The 17,084-nt window shown below is 40.3% G+C and overlaps 1 protein-coding gene across 2 annotated transcripts in view; it reads right to left on the reverse strand.

Annotated features, from left to right (window-relative positions):
* srgap3 (SLIT-ROBO Rho GTPase activating protein 3) overlaps positions 1-17,084 on the reverse strand; it is a 75,576-nt gene that overhangs the window by 49,300 nt on the left and 9,192 nt on the right. For both annotated transcript variants that reach the window (XM_042504357.1, XM_042504350.1), the window contains exon 2: positions 6,666-6,861. In XM_042504357.1, the coding sequence (XP_042360291.1) occupies positions 6,666-6,861 (196 nt within the window). The remainder of the gene's footprint in view (positions 1-6,665; positions 6,862-17,084) is intronic.

The raw sequence follows: 17,084 nt of genomic DNA on the forward strand, positions 1-17,084 counted from the left end.
GCGGGGCTTCAATATGCTACAGTGCTGATCTGCACATCATTTAGCACATTTTTCTCTTTCTTTGGGAAGCAGACACACTGCCAACATTTGATGATGCACAGCTGCAAAGACACAGGGGCCAGAGCAGTGAGGAGCACAGTGCAGCGTCAATAAATGGTTTGACAAGATCTGAAAAACAAACTGCAAACCAGCTAATGTACTGATATCGCACACGCTGACTTCCACCAGCAGGATTCGTCAACCTGACAAGAGCAGGGGAAGGAGTGCTGTGTTCAAACAGACTGAGCCTAGAGAGATATAGTTTAACCTTTTACCCTTTGCCCCTCCGAGCTCCTGAGACTGGCCATGGTTCAACTACATATACAAGTGTACACGAAGGCCCATTCCCAATACACCCCTTGCCCTGACCACTTTGCCTTACTTCATTGTGAATGTTAACATATAGAGGTAGGGTGACCTAATCTTGTTTCGGTAGGGTGAAGTGTTAGGGCCACATGGCCCTCCAAACAGAGGATATTCAGACACACTTAAAACTAAAATTATTGCAAGATGGCTGTTTGAGCAACAAAAGAAACCACAAATGTATTGTCTTTGTTATTTACGATGGAAAAAAACTACAATAACCATCACATTATCTTAAGTCTATTATTGCTTCAATGCATTATAGTCCTTTTCTGTATAACATGGATAACAAAAGAAATCCCTTGTATACTGATGTTTGGTAGCTAACTAGCTAGCTAGCTAAAGGTGCATTGTTATTGCTGATTTGTGCATGACAGCCTTGACATACTACTTTTTGCTCCTCTAATATCAGTGCAGACTGATAAGGTAGAAGTACGGGTTGCTGAAAATGTCAGGCAACACTCGATGCCTCTGTTTACGGGTTGTCCCAAGAACCACAACCCCTCATGAGTCTGTTCCAAGAGGCAAGGTGGCACTTAGAAACAGTGGTGGGGGTAAAAGTATTGTACGGTATTGGGCCTAAATGGGACTGAAGCTATAGCTGTAGTTTGGTGCCAGAGCACAAACCACCATTAAAACATCTGGTGCTATCCCACTGCAGCAGACACCATTCATCATAATTATAATATTACCTCAGTATTGCATCATACTTTTTCATCATGGCTCTTTAATGAAAAGTGTGCTCTTGACATAGGCGGCATCCCACTTAACTGTTCTTAAAAGAAACACACTGGAATATCCATTGATACATTTTCAAAGCAGTGCCCCGCTGACCATGAACTGAACACAGACATCACTTGGAAATGAGCAAACGCAGCTTCAAAACTAAAATAACACTGTGCAAAGATCTGGCACTGTAAAGATACCAAACAATTTTCTCCCCCACTTCCTCCCAAACCAATTGGTTGGATACACTCACAAAGAGATTAAAACACACACACACACACACACACACACACACACACACACACACACACACACACACACACACACACACACACACACACACACACACACACACACACACACACACACACACAGACACACACACACACACACACACACACACACACCCACCCCAATTTGGACATCACTACAAGCCCTGTCTTATCTCTCCCAGACAGGTTATTCTCCATATCAATATTGCATGAGTTGCCTTTTTAATGGAGCTCTGTTACATCTGAATATGCCTGTATGACAGACAGATGATACCAAACACTCTAATTTGATGGGGTGCATTATCAATCCCATCCATGATATATACCCTGAAACGTCTGCTCCGTAATTATAATGAAGTTAGCTGACATCTCCCGGGAACTGTGAACCAGTAGAGAAAGGAAGTGGTGCACTATCTCGCACTGCAACTGCAGTATGGAGCAGCTCAGTAACCCTTCAGCATGTCTTTTTACTGTGGCTAATGAGGTAAAGTGGAAGAGCAAAATTATCCTTGGTCGGGTTGCTGCGGTGCAGCTGTAGCTGCAGTAGCTGTAAATCACTGTAGCATTCGGCTTGCTAATGAATCTGCACTGGGAGGGTTCAGCCAACAGACTGTAGGCTGTGATCCAGCACATATGGAAGTCTGTACTGGTCAACATGTCTCTTTTTTATATTGCTCTGTTTTGATGTCCTTCAGAAATATGAAGGTGTAACTACACAGAGTCTAAAGAGCATTTACAGAGTTCCCACATATTTTTACCTAGTAATTTTCAAACGTTTTTGATAACTTTTGTAAAAATATTTTATCCCATTTCCATGATTTTACTGAAAAGGTGTAAAATAGGTAGAGCTACACAGCGATACACTTGTACTTTATTAAACACACCAAGCTGTTCTCGTAAACTGTTCATGGATTTTTCAATGACAGCACCCAAATTTGTACACATCACACTTATTTTGACCCTTGTCCCTTCAGTCTTCCTCCATCAAAGTGAATCTAAGACCTAACACATTGGCCATAATTCCATGATACGGAAAGATCAGCTGGTGATTCAGTGAACTATGTATATTTGATAGAATCAAATACAACTATGACACGATGCCAGTCTGGTCAATGTGTAGTCTATTGTGTGGTAACTGTGACATTTCAACAGTCACACAGCGCAGCTTGACATTTTAAATTACTAACACCAAGAACTTACATCACTTAACATTAGACATGTTTTGAGATTTTTATGTACAATCGACAAAACAATGTATGTTCAAAACTTTTCAGAAACATTGAGCATTAACTTATAACAGGCCTGGAGAACAGTTTTTATAATTTCATAACTTTGCCAGGAATTTCATGACTGTGGGAACCCCACCTTCACTGCTATGAAACAGTCACAGGCATGTTGAAGAGTGTTGGGAAAAGGATAGTTTAGATCTGCTATATCAGATGAAACGCAGTCAAAGATAACAAAGACAAACCCAAAAGCAACTTGGTGTGTTCGCAAAATAAAGAGACTTCAGGGCCTAAAATGTTTGTTTTTTTCTGTGTTTTTGATGGTGCATACAGCATGGTTGGGCTTTTTGCCAACAAAGTGTTTTTATTAGACAAACACAAGTGTTTTTCTTGCTGAGGGCCCATTTGGTGTTTTGGTGGCTCGCCATGAACTTAACTGCACTAAAGTGGGAGGAAGGGCACAGTGCAGGGCGTGTCACAGCTGATTACCAGGATTTGTGGTTGCCCGCCTGCTCAGACCAGGAGTGCATGGCACAAGGTGCAATCATGTTATGGGGCTTAAAAACTCACTGTGGATGAAATACTGGCCAGTTGGAATTTAATGTACCCTTTATATGCTTTAAACAGGAAAAGGTAAAACCGTTTTCATTTTTATATATGAGAGAGTGTGTTTGTGGTAAGAATGACACATAACAGAATTTCAGTGTGGCTGAATATTACATCCGCTATACCTGTCAAGTATGGGTAGTTGCCTACCACCCACACTTCCTCTGTGGTCTGTGACTGCGTCAGTTTGGCTCTTTTGCTCATATTGTTGAAGTGCACGACATTTTTACACATTTTGATGAATTAATGGAGTTCAAAAGCAGCCGTGTTTAATACACAAGGGGTTGCAGAAAAAGACAATGCATTTAAAGTCTTACACATCTTTATATCATACAGATATCCTGTATGCATGTGTGTGTGTGTGTATGTGTGTGTGTGTGTGTGTGTGTGTGTGGCCTTTGTCAAGACATTGCACTCAGACACTTGCTGATCTTGTCAGTGTAAAGTGTAATACAGCATTATTAGAACATGTGTCTGAGGACTGGGTGTTTTTTCGAACACCTGCCTTTGCTTTGTGGATAAGATCATCTTTACAGTCCAAAGGTTAAGCCGCTGTGTCGCAGCAGCAGCACAGTTCTGTCTACTATCAGCCGAGTCTTAGACGCCACAATGAAGCACGCCTCCTCTCACACATCTGGACTCAATTACTAACTCAAATCCTTATCCACTTCTCACACACGGCTCTCCTACACAAAGTCCATGCACAAGCAAACACTTCTACATCTTACTCTAGAAGTCCAACACATGTACTTTTGATTAGGTGACAGTGACTTTTACTTCAACATGATGAATGTGAGGCACATATCCTAAATGTTTAATCTCTATAAAAAGAAAAAGATACATGCAAATGAATGCACAATCCATAGGAAATGGTACAAGACATTAGTATGAAGAAGCATTTTGGTTTCTGCTTGTAGTCTGAGTAGTACTGACCAATTCCGTTTGAGCAACTTTGGAGTATTTGCAGGTAAACAGTCTGTGTGGAGCAAAAAATGCGAAATGCATTGTCCTGAATGGTATCAGAAATGTTGGCCGTTCCCCCCCAAAGCCAGTGGGTTTCAAGACTGCCAAACTTGAAAGCAGGTCTGTAAAAAAAACTGCAACCCACTCAGTTGGCATGTAAAACTGACAGTTCATAATCATCATAACTAAACTCACTTCTCTTAATATGGAAACCATTCAATACAGTGAACTGGCTTCTCATAAATAAATGGTAACATTTCATAAAGGTGGGCAGAGCAACAATGTCAGCTTTCCTAGGCTATGGATATTGGATAACCACCCAAGGGAAGCCCTTCTTAAATTGTCCAAATTGTCAAAATATGAGCCCATTTTGTGTCTAAAATTTACCCATTCTGTGTTTAATGTTGCAGTAATGTATATGCACATGCAGCAGTTTGCATTTCTGCACAAATAAATGTATCGCACTAAGTAGTATTGACATGTATTTAATGTTTTTTTTCTGCAATAGTACAAAAACCAAGTCTTTTCACACTTGAGCAGGGGACTTGTGAACATCTGTGTTTTGTTTTCATTTGAAGAGGCTAGTAATAACACGATCATCCTGCAGATCAGTGAGCATTTAAGAGTTAAACAGACCTCTACATGTTACACATTTCAAGATTCAAAATATGAAAATGTCAGGAATGCAGTCCTGCAGTTTCCATTTGCAAGAATAAGATCTGTGGTTAGACTACATATATGATGGTGTAGATTCATGTCTGATATCTGCTGCCAGATCACAGCTGGGTACGAGTCCCATTTCCAGACTGAACTAAGCTCGCCTGCTCGCCTGAGGTGGTGGATTCTGGGAGCGGCAGCACTTAATTTCATGCCCTGCGTGAGTCATGTACCAATGTGTAAGTGGTAGTTTCTGTGCAGATGATCCCTCTTTTTTTCACCAGCGTAGATTGCAATGTCTCCAGAGCTGCAAATCTAAATGGGTCAAGGCTACGGGTGAGCTGATTTTGATCTGATGACATTCAATAGGCTTCCTTATTTACTGTTTCCTTTACTCTTAAGATCTATCCATGCTTTTTGACTTTGTACATCCCCAATTACTTTACTTGTCTTTACAAAACACTTTACATTGCACCATTGCATTGTTAATGCAGTTTACTGTGGATAACTAAAGCACACTAAAAAACATTTAAATCTATAAAAAGTAATTATTGAACATTTTCAGTGACACATTTTTTTTTTTGCTGTAAGCTCTCCAACTACAAAGGTCCACCTTGCCAACAAAGTACCAATAACACTGCATGGTGTCTTACTATTTTCACTAGTAAGTCACTATTTTGAATAAATTACATGGTTTTTAATTTAATCACCATCTCCACAGGTTTCTGTCTAATGCAGAGCTTGTCGAGAGTCTGCCATATTTATACATAATGGATGCAATTTAAAACATAATGAAGCATAAAGCTTCATTCAAAGCCGTCTATAAAGCTAAGTGCTAGATTACAGCACCGTGAGTGCTTTGGATTTGTTATGTCCAGCCTTCGACAGTCTTTAACTCCTTTAATGAACTGCATCCTCGTCATCGAGCCAGAACCAGCTGACCTTTGAGAAAGTCATAAAGAACTTGACCGTAATCATACATATTCCCTTACAGCACATAATCATGTTGGAGTATTTTGTTGTATACTTGTGCACTGTGATCAAGCAATGCACTGTGATTAGCAGCAGGGCGGGGTCTAAAGTCAGATAATAAATAGTTACATGAAGTCACTGACAGATCCCTGCGGTCCGGGTTCATGTTGAAAGTAAAGAGACGAAGCTTTGCAAAAATTAAGCTGAAAAAGAGTCAGTTGAGTTAAAGAGAACAACATCAAGTAAAGTAAATACGAAAATGCTGCCGCCTTATAATAACACACAAAAAAGGGGGCTGTATGGGGTCACGTCTTTTAAATCCAATTTTTGTTCCCATCATTTTTACCATTTCAGTTATATTTACTCACTTAAATCTCTGTCTTCTTGAGTCCCGTTGTGTAACTTCAGATGTGATGAAAATGTTGATATGCTGCTGAGTTGCATTTAGTTATTATAGTGTCCTAATAGATGTAAGATTAACGAGCAGCAATGAGTCATTTGTGGACTTTATTTTGAGAGTAAGCCTGCAGGCATCAATCAGGACTGAAAAACACTATATTATTTTGCCTAAAAATGTGCTTTAATTTAACATTAATCAAATATTAAATATCTCACACAGCAGTAAAGGTTGAATTGTTTAAGTGAGTATGCAAACACAGGAGTGGATGAAAATTAGGTCAGCATTTTTTATGTTTGCATTAGACTACCATTCATTTGGATAGCATAGATAAAAGGTATGTAACCAAACCAATGCCTTCGCACACGCCCTCTACGACTAACAAAAACTGTACATGCAGCAGATTCAGCAGAGAATGCGTTCATGGCAGGGAGAGAAACTCACTTGAACTGTTGGTGCTCCCTGGAGCTACGGATCTTCGAGGAGAACCTCTCGGCCAGTTTCTCTAAGCTGCGAGAGTATTCCAGTTCAATCTCTGCTTTGCGGCGAAAGAACTCCTGCAGGTCCTGAAGCAGCTGGATACGAGACTCAGACTGTTGCTCCAAGCATTTGAACTGCTCCACCAGCTGGTTACGGATCTCTGTCCATCAAAAGACCAAACAGAAATGGTATGAGTCAACTGTTTATACTGCTGTCACAACATCGCAGAACATGCCCTGGTCAAAAACAACCTGTCATTATGATGTCAATCATTATTATCAGGTGGATTAATTTATTACTTGCCCTTTTTGCTCAGGTGTTAATCCTCCACCTGTTCATTTTTTTGTTTCTGTATTAAAACTAACAGAGAACTGATTTTTAACCAGCTTTGTATCATAACAATGTGGGTAGTATGTGTAAATGAATTTTGGTAAACTTCCCTCCATTTGGCCAGCACCCAGCTCTCCCTACTCATCTCCCAGCTTTGCTCAATATTTCTGGATGGCAGAAACGTGTCATCTGGTGGATTTTCGTTGGCTCGAGGGCTGTTGTTTGAAGTACAGGTTGTGCTTCCATATTTTTGTATGCCCACCACCACAGACACAAAGAATATAGAAGCAGATTGAGAGACAGAGACGCTCCTCTTCTCCTTCTTTAGTTTTACTGGTCGGCAACAAATCAAACTAAGCAGGGATGATCAAATATGAACCAAGGTTGCCTATTTTAGCCTAAAATGTTTTTAGAAACTTAATTTAGTGCACTGTTTTGCTGTAATTCAAAATTGTTTGTTAACAGTCAACTGCCTTATTGTTTCCTGTGTCAGAACGGCCAAACTCGCATTATGTCACCAACCAGCAGGAGTGTTTATCGGTCAAGTTAGGGTCAGTAAACTCTTGGAGTTACAGGTTTTCCACCTCTTGAGCAAAAACACATGCCACAGCCCGTTTCCTCTGCTTTCTCTGATCAAATAGCAACAATTTCACAAGTATTTGCCTCTTTCCACTGCATAGACAGCCCTTTTTATGAAAGGAGCATCTTTCCAGCAGTGAGACTGTGCAGGTGTTTGACTTTGACTGAAGAACAGAGTGACTATCAGCCACTACAAGTAACAGAAATATGAAGAAAACACTCCAGGAGTACTTTCTAACACTGAGAGGCAGTTGAGGCAGGTTTCCCCTCAAAATCTGACAGTGACTCGGCATGTAATAAAGTACTGTGTAATGACATCTGTAGCAAATGCCAGTCTTCAGTGAAATGCTACCTGAAGATTACACAGTACACAGTACTAATTAACTGAAATACTATTTGTAGCTTCTTTAGGATATTGTTTAGGACTCATTTTGATCAAGCTACCAGATGGGACCATTTGCAGTCCCTTTAGTGAGTACTAACTAACTACATTATCTGAGAAGCATCGTAGCACTAAATACTAAACATCACATTATCAAAGACAAACTTTAACACAAGCCAAACAGGGAAAATCATTCATCTTTAATCCTATTCTATAACACATATCGTCATTGTCAGGCACAAACCTTGTATCACCACATTTTCACTGCTTTTTTTCCCATAAATTAATTCTATTGGTCTCCTTACGTCTATCACTGGATTTTATCATTTCTCAACCAATTAAATTTGGTTTTTTTTAGGTTTTTTAAGCCTGTGACTAAACCTCCTATCTCTATTTTGATCCTTTTAAAAAGGCTTAATTTTTTCTAATTCCTGAAAAATAGCAATTTTGGAGATAGGAGGTTTGTACCTAACAGCGATTTGCAATAAACAACCATTAAATGCTGTTATTCTGAACCATTTCATTCCACTCCTTCAGACCAGCAGCAACACAAAGCCTCTGACTGAGAGTGAGAATGATCAGTGAGGCCCTGTGCCAAGCTGTAAGGTGACCCGTGTGTGCATGACCTCTCATAGGTGTCTACACTGTGGACGCACATTGTGAGATCAAACTGATTTAATGAGAAGCTAATGCACTCCCCCGCTCTGAGCGAGTAGCTGAGTAACATCTCTCCTTAAGAGGAACCTGATGCTGCCAGGCAGACTACTGATCCTTCATGCCAGTGGGAACCCAGGAGAGAAACCTGATTCCTCTTTGTAGTGCTGTCATCAGCAGCAGTGATGCCTCTGCTCAGGAACAGAGAAAGGCCTATTTTGCAGAACAGAAACACAACCTGATGGGAAAAGCTACAGGAAACAGGATGAGTGGTGTCACTTCTCAGGAGGAAGGAAACCTCCTGAACTAATGAGCATCTTTTATTAGAAACCAAGACATTGTTTGATCATTTAACGATGCTTTATTGTCACATAAAAAAATAAAAAAAAAAAAAAAAAACGATTTGCCTCAGCTCAGTTCCTGTGTCAAGTCTAGTTGTAATTTTTTTTTTTAAAGAATTCGATTACAGTACCACTAAAAATGGTTTAATCACAGGTCCCATGTAGTTTTGGTGGTTTTTTTTCGTGATTTTTGAGAATTCTCAAATGATGACAAAACAAAACTTTGTTTATCTTAGCTTTCTTCAGAAAATGTTTAATTTAAAGCAATAAATTATAACAGAAATGCACTATCTATCACATTATGTACTGTGCAGAGTTTTTCAATTATTTTTGGCCAGAGAGGGAATTATTCAAGCTTTTTATTCAATGGTTCTTTTGTGTTTATTTCGGTCTTTAAAAAGTCTGCGTGATAATGCAAGTGAAGCAGAAAACAAAAAAATGAACTTCCTCAATGTAAGTCCCTCTATGTTGTAACATCCTCCAGTTACAACATGGGTCACTGCATGTTATAACCTCAAAAAATAAAGGATTAAGGATGGGTTTTATACATATCTGAGCCATGGCAGTGACACTCAGCCAAGCAGATGAACTGCTGACTGAATGGTGAAACCACTGCAGTGACACAGACTGTGTTTTCATGCTGCTGAGGGTGTAATTTGGTCAGCCAAGCCCTCCTCATGGATATATGCAGGCTCCCTCACTGCTGGGGAAGCTTGCCATTTGAACTGAAACAGTGATGTTGTGGGGGCGAGCCTTTTTTCTCTCCCTGTGATGTCGTGCCGCCTGGCCTCAGCCTCGAGCGGCATGCTTCGCTCTGTGGTTAACCATTGTCCCAGCCCTCCCCTTCATCCAGGGGCCTCCCTCTTCCTCACAGCTCTGAGGGCTTAAAGCTCAGTTTTTAGTGGGAGCCCTGAACTAGAGCTCAGGGAGAGACACCAAACATGCAGCTATATGTGTTCCCTGTTTGCAATGGGGTTTTTTTCTGTTCTATATTTGTTTTCTTTAAAAGAGAAAAATGGTGCCAAAGCAGGCAACCAGAGAGAAAAGCCCCAGGAAAATGTGACACCGATGTGCATGAGTGACAGGGAGGACTTTTGAAAACAGTCTTTCATGAAAAGGGAACTCTGAACTACCAGATGCAGCTCTGCGTTTGACAGATGAGTTTGGAAAAATAGGTCACGCACACCAGTAGTGTGCCCTTCCCTCTCAGAAACCATGAGCAATTGAAGAATTATTCCCTAAGTATTCCCAGCTCTTTGAGTGGCTTCATCGGCTGCGGTTTATACAAAGTGAGGGACCCCTCTGTGGTTCCTTCAAATCTGTGAGGAGAATGTGAATGTAGGCCTGCAGGAAAAGTGAAGATGATTGTTTATTTTTCTTCGACACCACCAACATACGTAGGTCCTGTGTACTGTCATTTCACTCCTTACATAGAGAAATGTTTCCTGTAATTGTCTCTGCTCTGATTTGTGATCAAGTGAAGAAATAAAAAGACCAGCATTTGTGGATAAAACACTCACTGAGCCTTTACTGCTTCCAAGGACGATCACTGGTTCAAATCACCAACAAATTAAGTCTATTTAGACAGTTTAAAAGATTCGTGTCTAATATTAGAGACCTCTCTCCTCCTCTCCTCCTCACATCTGTATCATGCATAACCTTTGTATCTTGAGCTATACCCAACAACCCTCTCGCTGCCTTTCTAACATATATAACACTGTAAACCCACAGATGTCAGTGTAAATGTGCTAAACATGGATGCCCTACTTTCAACTTAGCTGCTCTGGTTTTCTTGGTTTCAAAAACTGACTTTATATCTAAAATAGCTGCCATTAGGCAGAAGCCTCCTTCACACATAGCTCGCAGTAAATTACTGGCAAAGCCTTTCAGGCACCGCTATTGATTTTCACTATTCAAACATGCACTACATTCAGGACCGCTTCTGTCTGCACCTTTTCACACATCATGACAAAAACACATTTAGCATTGCTCAAGATAATAATTTTATGTTTTTGTTTTTTTCCAAATAACCATTAACTGACCATTAAGTTTACCAAAAATGTATAAAGGAAAGTGCTTGCAATTTGCAGTCCTCATTCCTAAACATTTCAGGGATACACTGCGTGTGTGAAAGGGGCTAAAGCCGAAGCGTTGTGTTTCAAATAGGTCTCTTACTATAATTAAATACGAAATGTTCGGGAAAATGAATAAATGCCACAGCTTATGGACTGAAAAGGATTTTCAGGAGCCATTTTAACTATTAAACTATAAACAAACCCACTGTTCAAGACAAAAGCAGTCAGTGTATTAAAGAATGGGCTCATTGGAAGCAGTTAGCCGTTAATTTCAAACAATGTTTTTAAATACTGGATTCTGGGAAAAGCAGATACTCCCAGTGCAGGTGCGATTTTGGGGAAAACCACACCAACACACAATTCCTCTTATTAAAAGTAAGCAAGTTAAACCTTTAATGCTGTTGCTTGATTATTAAGCATGCAGCTACTATCAGTGGCAGACCTACTGTGTGTTGCCTCTGTTGTTCTATTTAGAGATGAAGCCATCTGCTTATTTCCTTTCTCTCTTTTTTTGGATAAGGGAGGTGGGGGTTATCTTCAGACAAAAAAGGCTGATGGAGGAAGGGGGATGAGACTGAAGCAGCTGAAAAATGGTCAAACTCTAGTGGGATCATGCATACAAAGGCCAAAATTATTTATCTGAAGGATAATTTTATCCTTTCAAGCTTGATAACAGCCTATAATTGGAGGATCTTATGATACTGAAGTAAAATTAGATGTCTGCTTGTGTAACTCAGCTCAGCGTGGACCTTTTACTACTAGTTCCATTAAATTTAATAAAAATAGCCTCTTTGTGTTATGCAAAACTTGTTTTTGTATGTTTCTCTCACATTACTAAAAGCAGCCTCTGAGCTGTTTGATATATTGACTATAATAATAAAGCCCACTACATCTCCCTCCACACCTCCCAATAATTTGTAGCAAAAGCAAAAATGAATCCCACAAGCTTCATTAATCCAATAACAATTCTAATCAGAGGCTTTCTGTAACACTAAACTAATGATGGAGCAATTCTCAGATCTACTGGAATCAAAAGCTTTTTTTTTCTTTTGAAACAGAGTTGTCTGCAGACAACTGGGATTTGGTCCATATGTATCAAAATACAGCCTGTTAAGAACAACAACTCATTAAGTTGAAAGTAATGTTGGGAAAGAGAAAAAGCCATGCATATGCATAGATGTTTCAGCAGTTCTGGATCTCCAGTGTGTCTGGTTATCTGTCTGAGGTCAAAAGTCATGTTTTAATGTTCTGCATGCTGCTTAATTACTGCGGCTCCACACATTACTAGCTTCATTATGACATCAACCCTGCTGTGTGTGACATACTATGAGAGCAGACAGTTTTCAAGACAGACAATTTACAAAACTGACCCTGAGTCTATACTTCATCATTATAGGAGCCCTAACCCTTCCACTGGACACCTGCCCCACTCTATAATTTCCCTTACACTGTTTAAGGACAGGAATTTAAAGCGCAGTGTGCACACTTGTCTCCTCGCAGCACAGGAAACCCTCTGAAAACAATAGGAGGATGTTGGAGATCCTTGACCTTTGACCCTAACAGACAAAACCCTGTATCTGCAGCTGTGTTGCAGCAAAGTATGTGATGTTTTCTAGCAAAGGTTGACTGAACTTAAAACTATCTACCGGAGTTGCACTCCACCAAAAATCCTCTGTGAACTAAACAGACCCCTCCTGAGACAGTTTGGTTCACAGATGCAGATGAAAAAAAAATCCATGACAGCATCCATCCATCTCCATTCTCATGCACACCCATGTTGAGCTCGCTGGCAGACATGTGCAGAGGTTTGCACTTTGAATGTATGAGAACTCTGCTTTTATAGGATGAATCCACCAAAAAAAGGCTAATGAACGTTTGGGTCTGAAAGTACGGCAAGGCAGTGTGTCATAAATTGTCAACAGCATGAGTGTTTGGGAGATAAAGATGGACAACAGAGAAATGGATAGTGTTGCTGCAGGTGTGGTTTGAAGTTCTCTATGGACTCTTAAAATCCATTCAAGCTGAATACAGCTTTTAAAAATTACAAACATTTTGTAGTGGCTATGTGCAAGTGCAAGATATGTGTATGGTAACCTCTGCTTTGAATTAATGGGTGAAAGTGACTCTGGGACATTAAAGCACCTTGAGTGTTAGAAAGACTAGACAGGCGTTAGACAAGCTCAATTAGCATTTTACAAGCTAAATGGGGTGAGTATTTGTTGCTCAAAACATTTCCGACGAAGTTCCTCTGTTCAGCAGAACTTAAAATATCTGTAGTCATGTTTTTTTTGCCTCCCTCAGGCAAAATGCAGCTCAGTGCAGAACACCGTCAACAGCTTCCCTAACAGATGTAAAACTGATCCACACTAAAAAGGACTTTTGACATTTCCTCAGCACTTAAATAGCCTATGATGTACTACGGACACATTTATGGGCTGAGAACAAGACATTACTTATTATCTAATAAAAAAGAAATTTGCGCCTGCTCCGGAGGGCAATTCAGGACACCAGTGGTGATGCACTGGTGCAGCATTTTACTGCAAGTTTGCCGTTTCAGAGGACCATGTGACGTCTTGACGCAATGAAGTTGAGATAAAACTGGAGTGCAGTGAACGAGGGGGATTTTCTGCAGCGTGTCCTGAGGGCAGCAGGGAAAGCCAGGCTGCACAGGGCAGCAGGCTGCCAGAGAGAGATGCATCATGTCACTGCAGGGTAATGAGGCTAAAATATGATCTCGCTTTTACTGGGGTTCGACGATAGCTTCTCCACAGGTTATCACAGCCGTGCTTAGCATAAATGTAAGTGTTTCAATGAATCAATAAGAACAGATTCCACTTGGTGTTTTTGGATATTGGCGCAGTGAGTGTAGAGGAAAGACCAACATGTCTCTGCGTAATATGTATAAATTATAAATCATAACCAGCCTCAGAAGGTATTAAACACTTTGAAAATAACGTCCTTGGGCGTTCACATCAGCATGCGGTAAGACATCACATACTATGTTTAGACACACACACACACACATACACACACCAGACAAAAGCCACTCTGAGCCAAATTTCACTAACCTAATCCCCAACTCAGCTCTGCAGTATCTGGGCTCTACACTGCAGAGCCAAATTCACATGAAAAACAGACACACAGACAAACGCAACCCTTATCCAGACCTTAATTCACTCTCCCTGTCCCTCGCACTGAGCCTCATAATACAAGTTCCAGTCGCTGAACTAATCCCCCACTTCTCTGTTCCTTTTTTTAAATCCCCTAATGATTAATGCAATTTTGGATTCATGAGGGCATGCTCCTGATGTCACTGCAGGTTCTTCTCCGTCTGTCTCTATCTGGCCTGTTCCCTCATTAGCCCAGGTGGCTGCAGCACGTGTACTCAAAGATAAGACAACAGGAGCTGAGACCAATCAATGGCAGAGCAGAGGTGAGCCGATGGAGCGTCCTACGGCATGATGTCAGCTGTCAGTCTCCGGGTCGTCCCACAGTCTTAACCATCCCTCCTAATTATCTGTTGCTTTATCGGATTTCCCGCTGGTTGTTCTGTCAAACTAGAGCTCAGTTCTCTTGCACAATATTTTCACTAACTTGTACTGAAAATGAAAGCTATTAAGGCAACTGCCTCTTGTCATCTAAAACAATTTAGGATAATAGGCTTGATGATAAACAGCTCATTTAAGCCTCCCAAACTGTAATAAACTTCAAACCGCACTGCTTTAGAGGAAAACATTCAACTCTTGATGACAATAAAATAAACATTAACAATCAATTGTTGCTCTCACAGTGCAAGGAGAGAAAAATCATCTCAGATTTCATCATCGCTGGCTGTCAATGATTCCCTCTCTGGTGCTCGTATCATCAACACGTCAGCACATTACGTGCTTCGGGGAAGTCCAAGCATATAAGCTACTACTGGAAACACGCCCTTTCACAGTCTAGCTGTCCATCACTGCTGTATCCAGGATCCAGCTCTGTAGGACCAGACTGAGAGGTGTCTCCATGGCAACATGGGCGTGCACCAGTCCCCAGGGAGCAGCTTATTGGAGGAGAGGTGGAGTCTGATGGATTTGGACAGGTGGCAGCATTGAATGCGGATGCACGTATGTGCTGAGGCATGGTATACATTTGTGAAGCCAATAAAAGCAGTCAAACTTTTTTTACCATTTCCTCCTGATTGCATCACATTAAAATGTAATACTCCCCATGCATAGGGTACTTAGAATACACTCGAAGTTTGATGGCTTTATTTATCAGGAAACATTTAGCAATTATAAAAAGTAGAGTGTGCTGCTCTGAACAAAGATCAACAGGACAACTCTTCACTGGCTCAGGGGGTGAAACTGAAAGAGCTCAGCTGAAAAAAGACAGAGAGAGCAGTATATCCTCTGATGAGTCACAACCAAATTAGGGAGCCAAACACAGGTTTCAGGTTGAAGTTCAGTTATTTCTGTACATATTCTAGAGACACTGTATACAGCAATTACAGTAAACTGTATTCTAGAAACAAATCTACGCATACACAATACATAGATTCTTTATGGTGTCGATTGGCAGCTTTTCTATGTGAATAGAAAACATCGTACTCCTCTGCTAACTCTATTCTCTTATAGTGCTTCTGCGGGCCTTACAGCAAATTAACAAAAACAACCACAAAGAGTCTCTAAACTACACAGCGCTGATCAATCATAAATCAATATTATGTTACTGCTTTGCCTTTTTCTCACCGAATGTTTTCAGAAACATATTTTAGTGTAGTGTTTAGCTGTGAAATGGTCTGTGGGCAGTGCTTGGTACGTCAGTTGACTGTATCCAACATGGCGGCTGGGTCACAAACTTTTCTTAATTTTTTGCCTTATTTTACAGCTAAACAGTACACCAAAATATGTTTCTTAACATATTTGAGATGAGAATCTTGATTCATATTTGATAAGGGCTGCCTAGTTTGACATTTTGACCACAGTTTATGTGCAGGGACTGTCATGACTGACAGCTGTGTGAGAGACTCCTCGGCTCTGACTGGTTGTTTTTGTCTAGCAAATGCCATAAGACGAAGACAAGGAGGGACATGACTGCTTATCACAGATCATCTGTCTCATGCACTGCTGTCAGAACTGTGTAGTTTCAGCAAATATGACCAAAAATAATTTTCATAAAAGTTAGCATCTTTAGTGTTAAAGCAGTGATAACAACATGCCACAGTTCTGTGCTCCTAATAATACTGACCCTGTGCCATATATGCCTCTATTTTCAGTGGTGGGTGAGATGGATTTGTGAGCTGCAAATTGGTACACTCGTTAATTATCTAAAGTCTACAGTGGGACCTGTGCTTCACGGGTACATAATAAAGTTAATTTAGCAGGTCCCAAGCCTGCACTATAAGAACTTAATTAATTAGTCAAATAGTCACTTTTTCAAGCTCTCACTGGAAAGTTATTTTTGCCCAACTGCCCTGTTTCCTGTGTTTCTAAGGTTACCGTCTCTTAGCAGGAAGTTCTTTTTTTAATCCTTTTTTTTTCTTCTATCATCTATTGCTTCATCTCACCGATGAATACTTGTTGGGTAATAAAGCCATAATGTCATAATTTCCTGTCATTTTTTATTTCTCAGTTTTCTAACAGTAACATTTGCTCTTTTTTCCAAGTTGGATTTTCTATGGGGGTAAAAAAATATGTGCTGGGAAATAATGGAGGCAACTGCCAGTCACTCGCCTCTGTTGCATTGTCCGACTTTTCTGTCGTTAACTCTCAGTGAAGGTTTTACAGATACAATCTTCTTATTCTATTTTGTGCATACGTACTTGTTGTGTGTGAAGCACATTGAGCTTACACTGTATGAAATGTGCTATATAAATAAAGATGGTTTGAGTTGACTTGACAAAAAATTCAATTAGGGCTTTTGTTAAATCCCTGTACACTCAGTAACAGTTTTACATTGTGACGGCTTCGGAATCCATTTAACTCATGTCAAAGGTTTTCTTTCTGAATGTACGCAGAGCTCACTGACACCATTTACCAGA

Source organism: Plectropomus leopardus, chromosome 2 (assembly GCF_008729295.1).
Source record: "Plectropomus leopardus isolate mb chromosome 2, YSFRI_Pleo_2.0, whole genome shotgun sequence".
Taxonomy (NCBI): Eukaryota; Metazoa; Chordata; class Actinopteri; order Perciformes; family Serranidae; genus Plectropomus; species Plectropomus leopardus.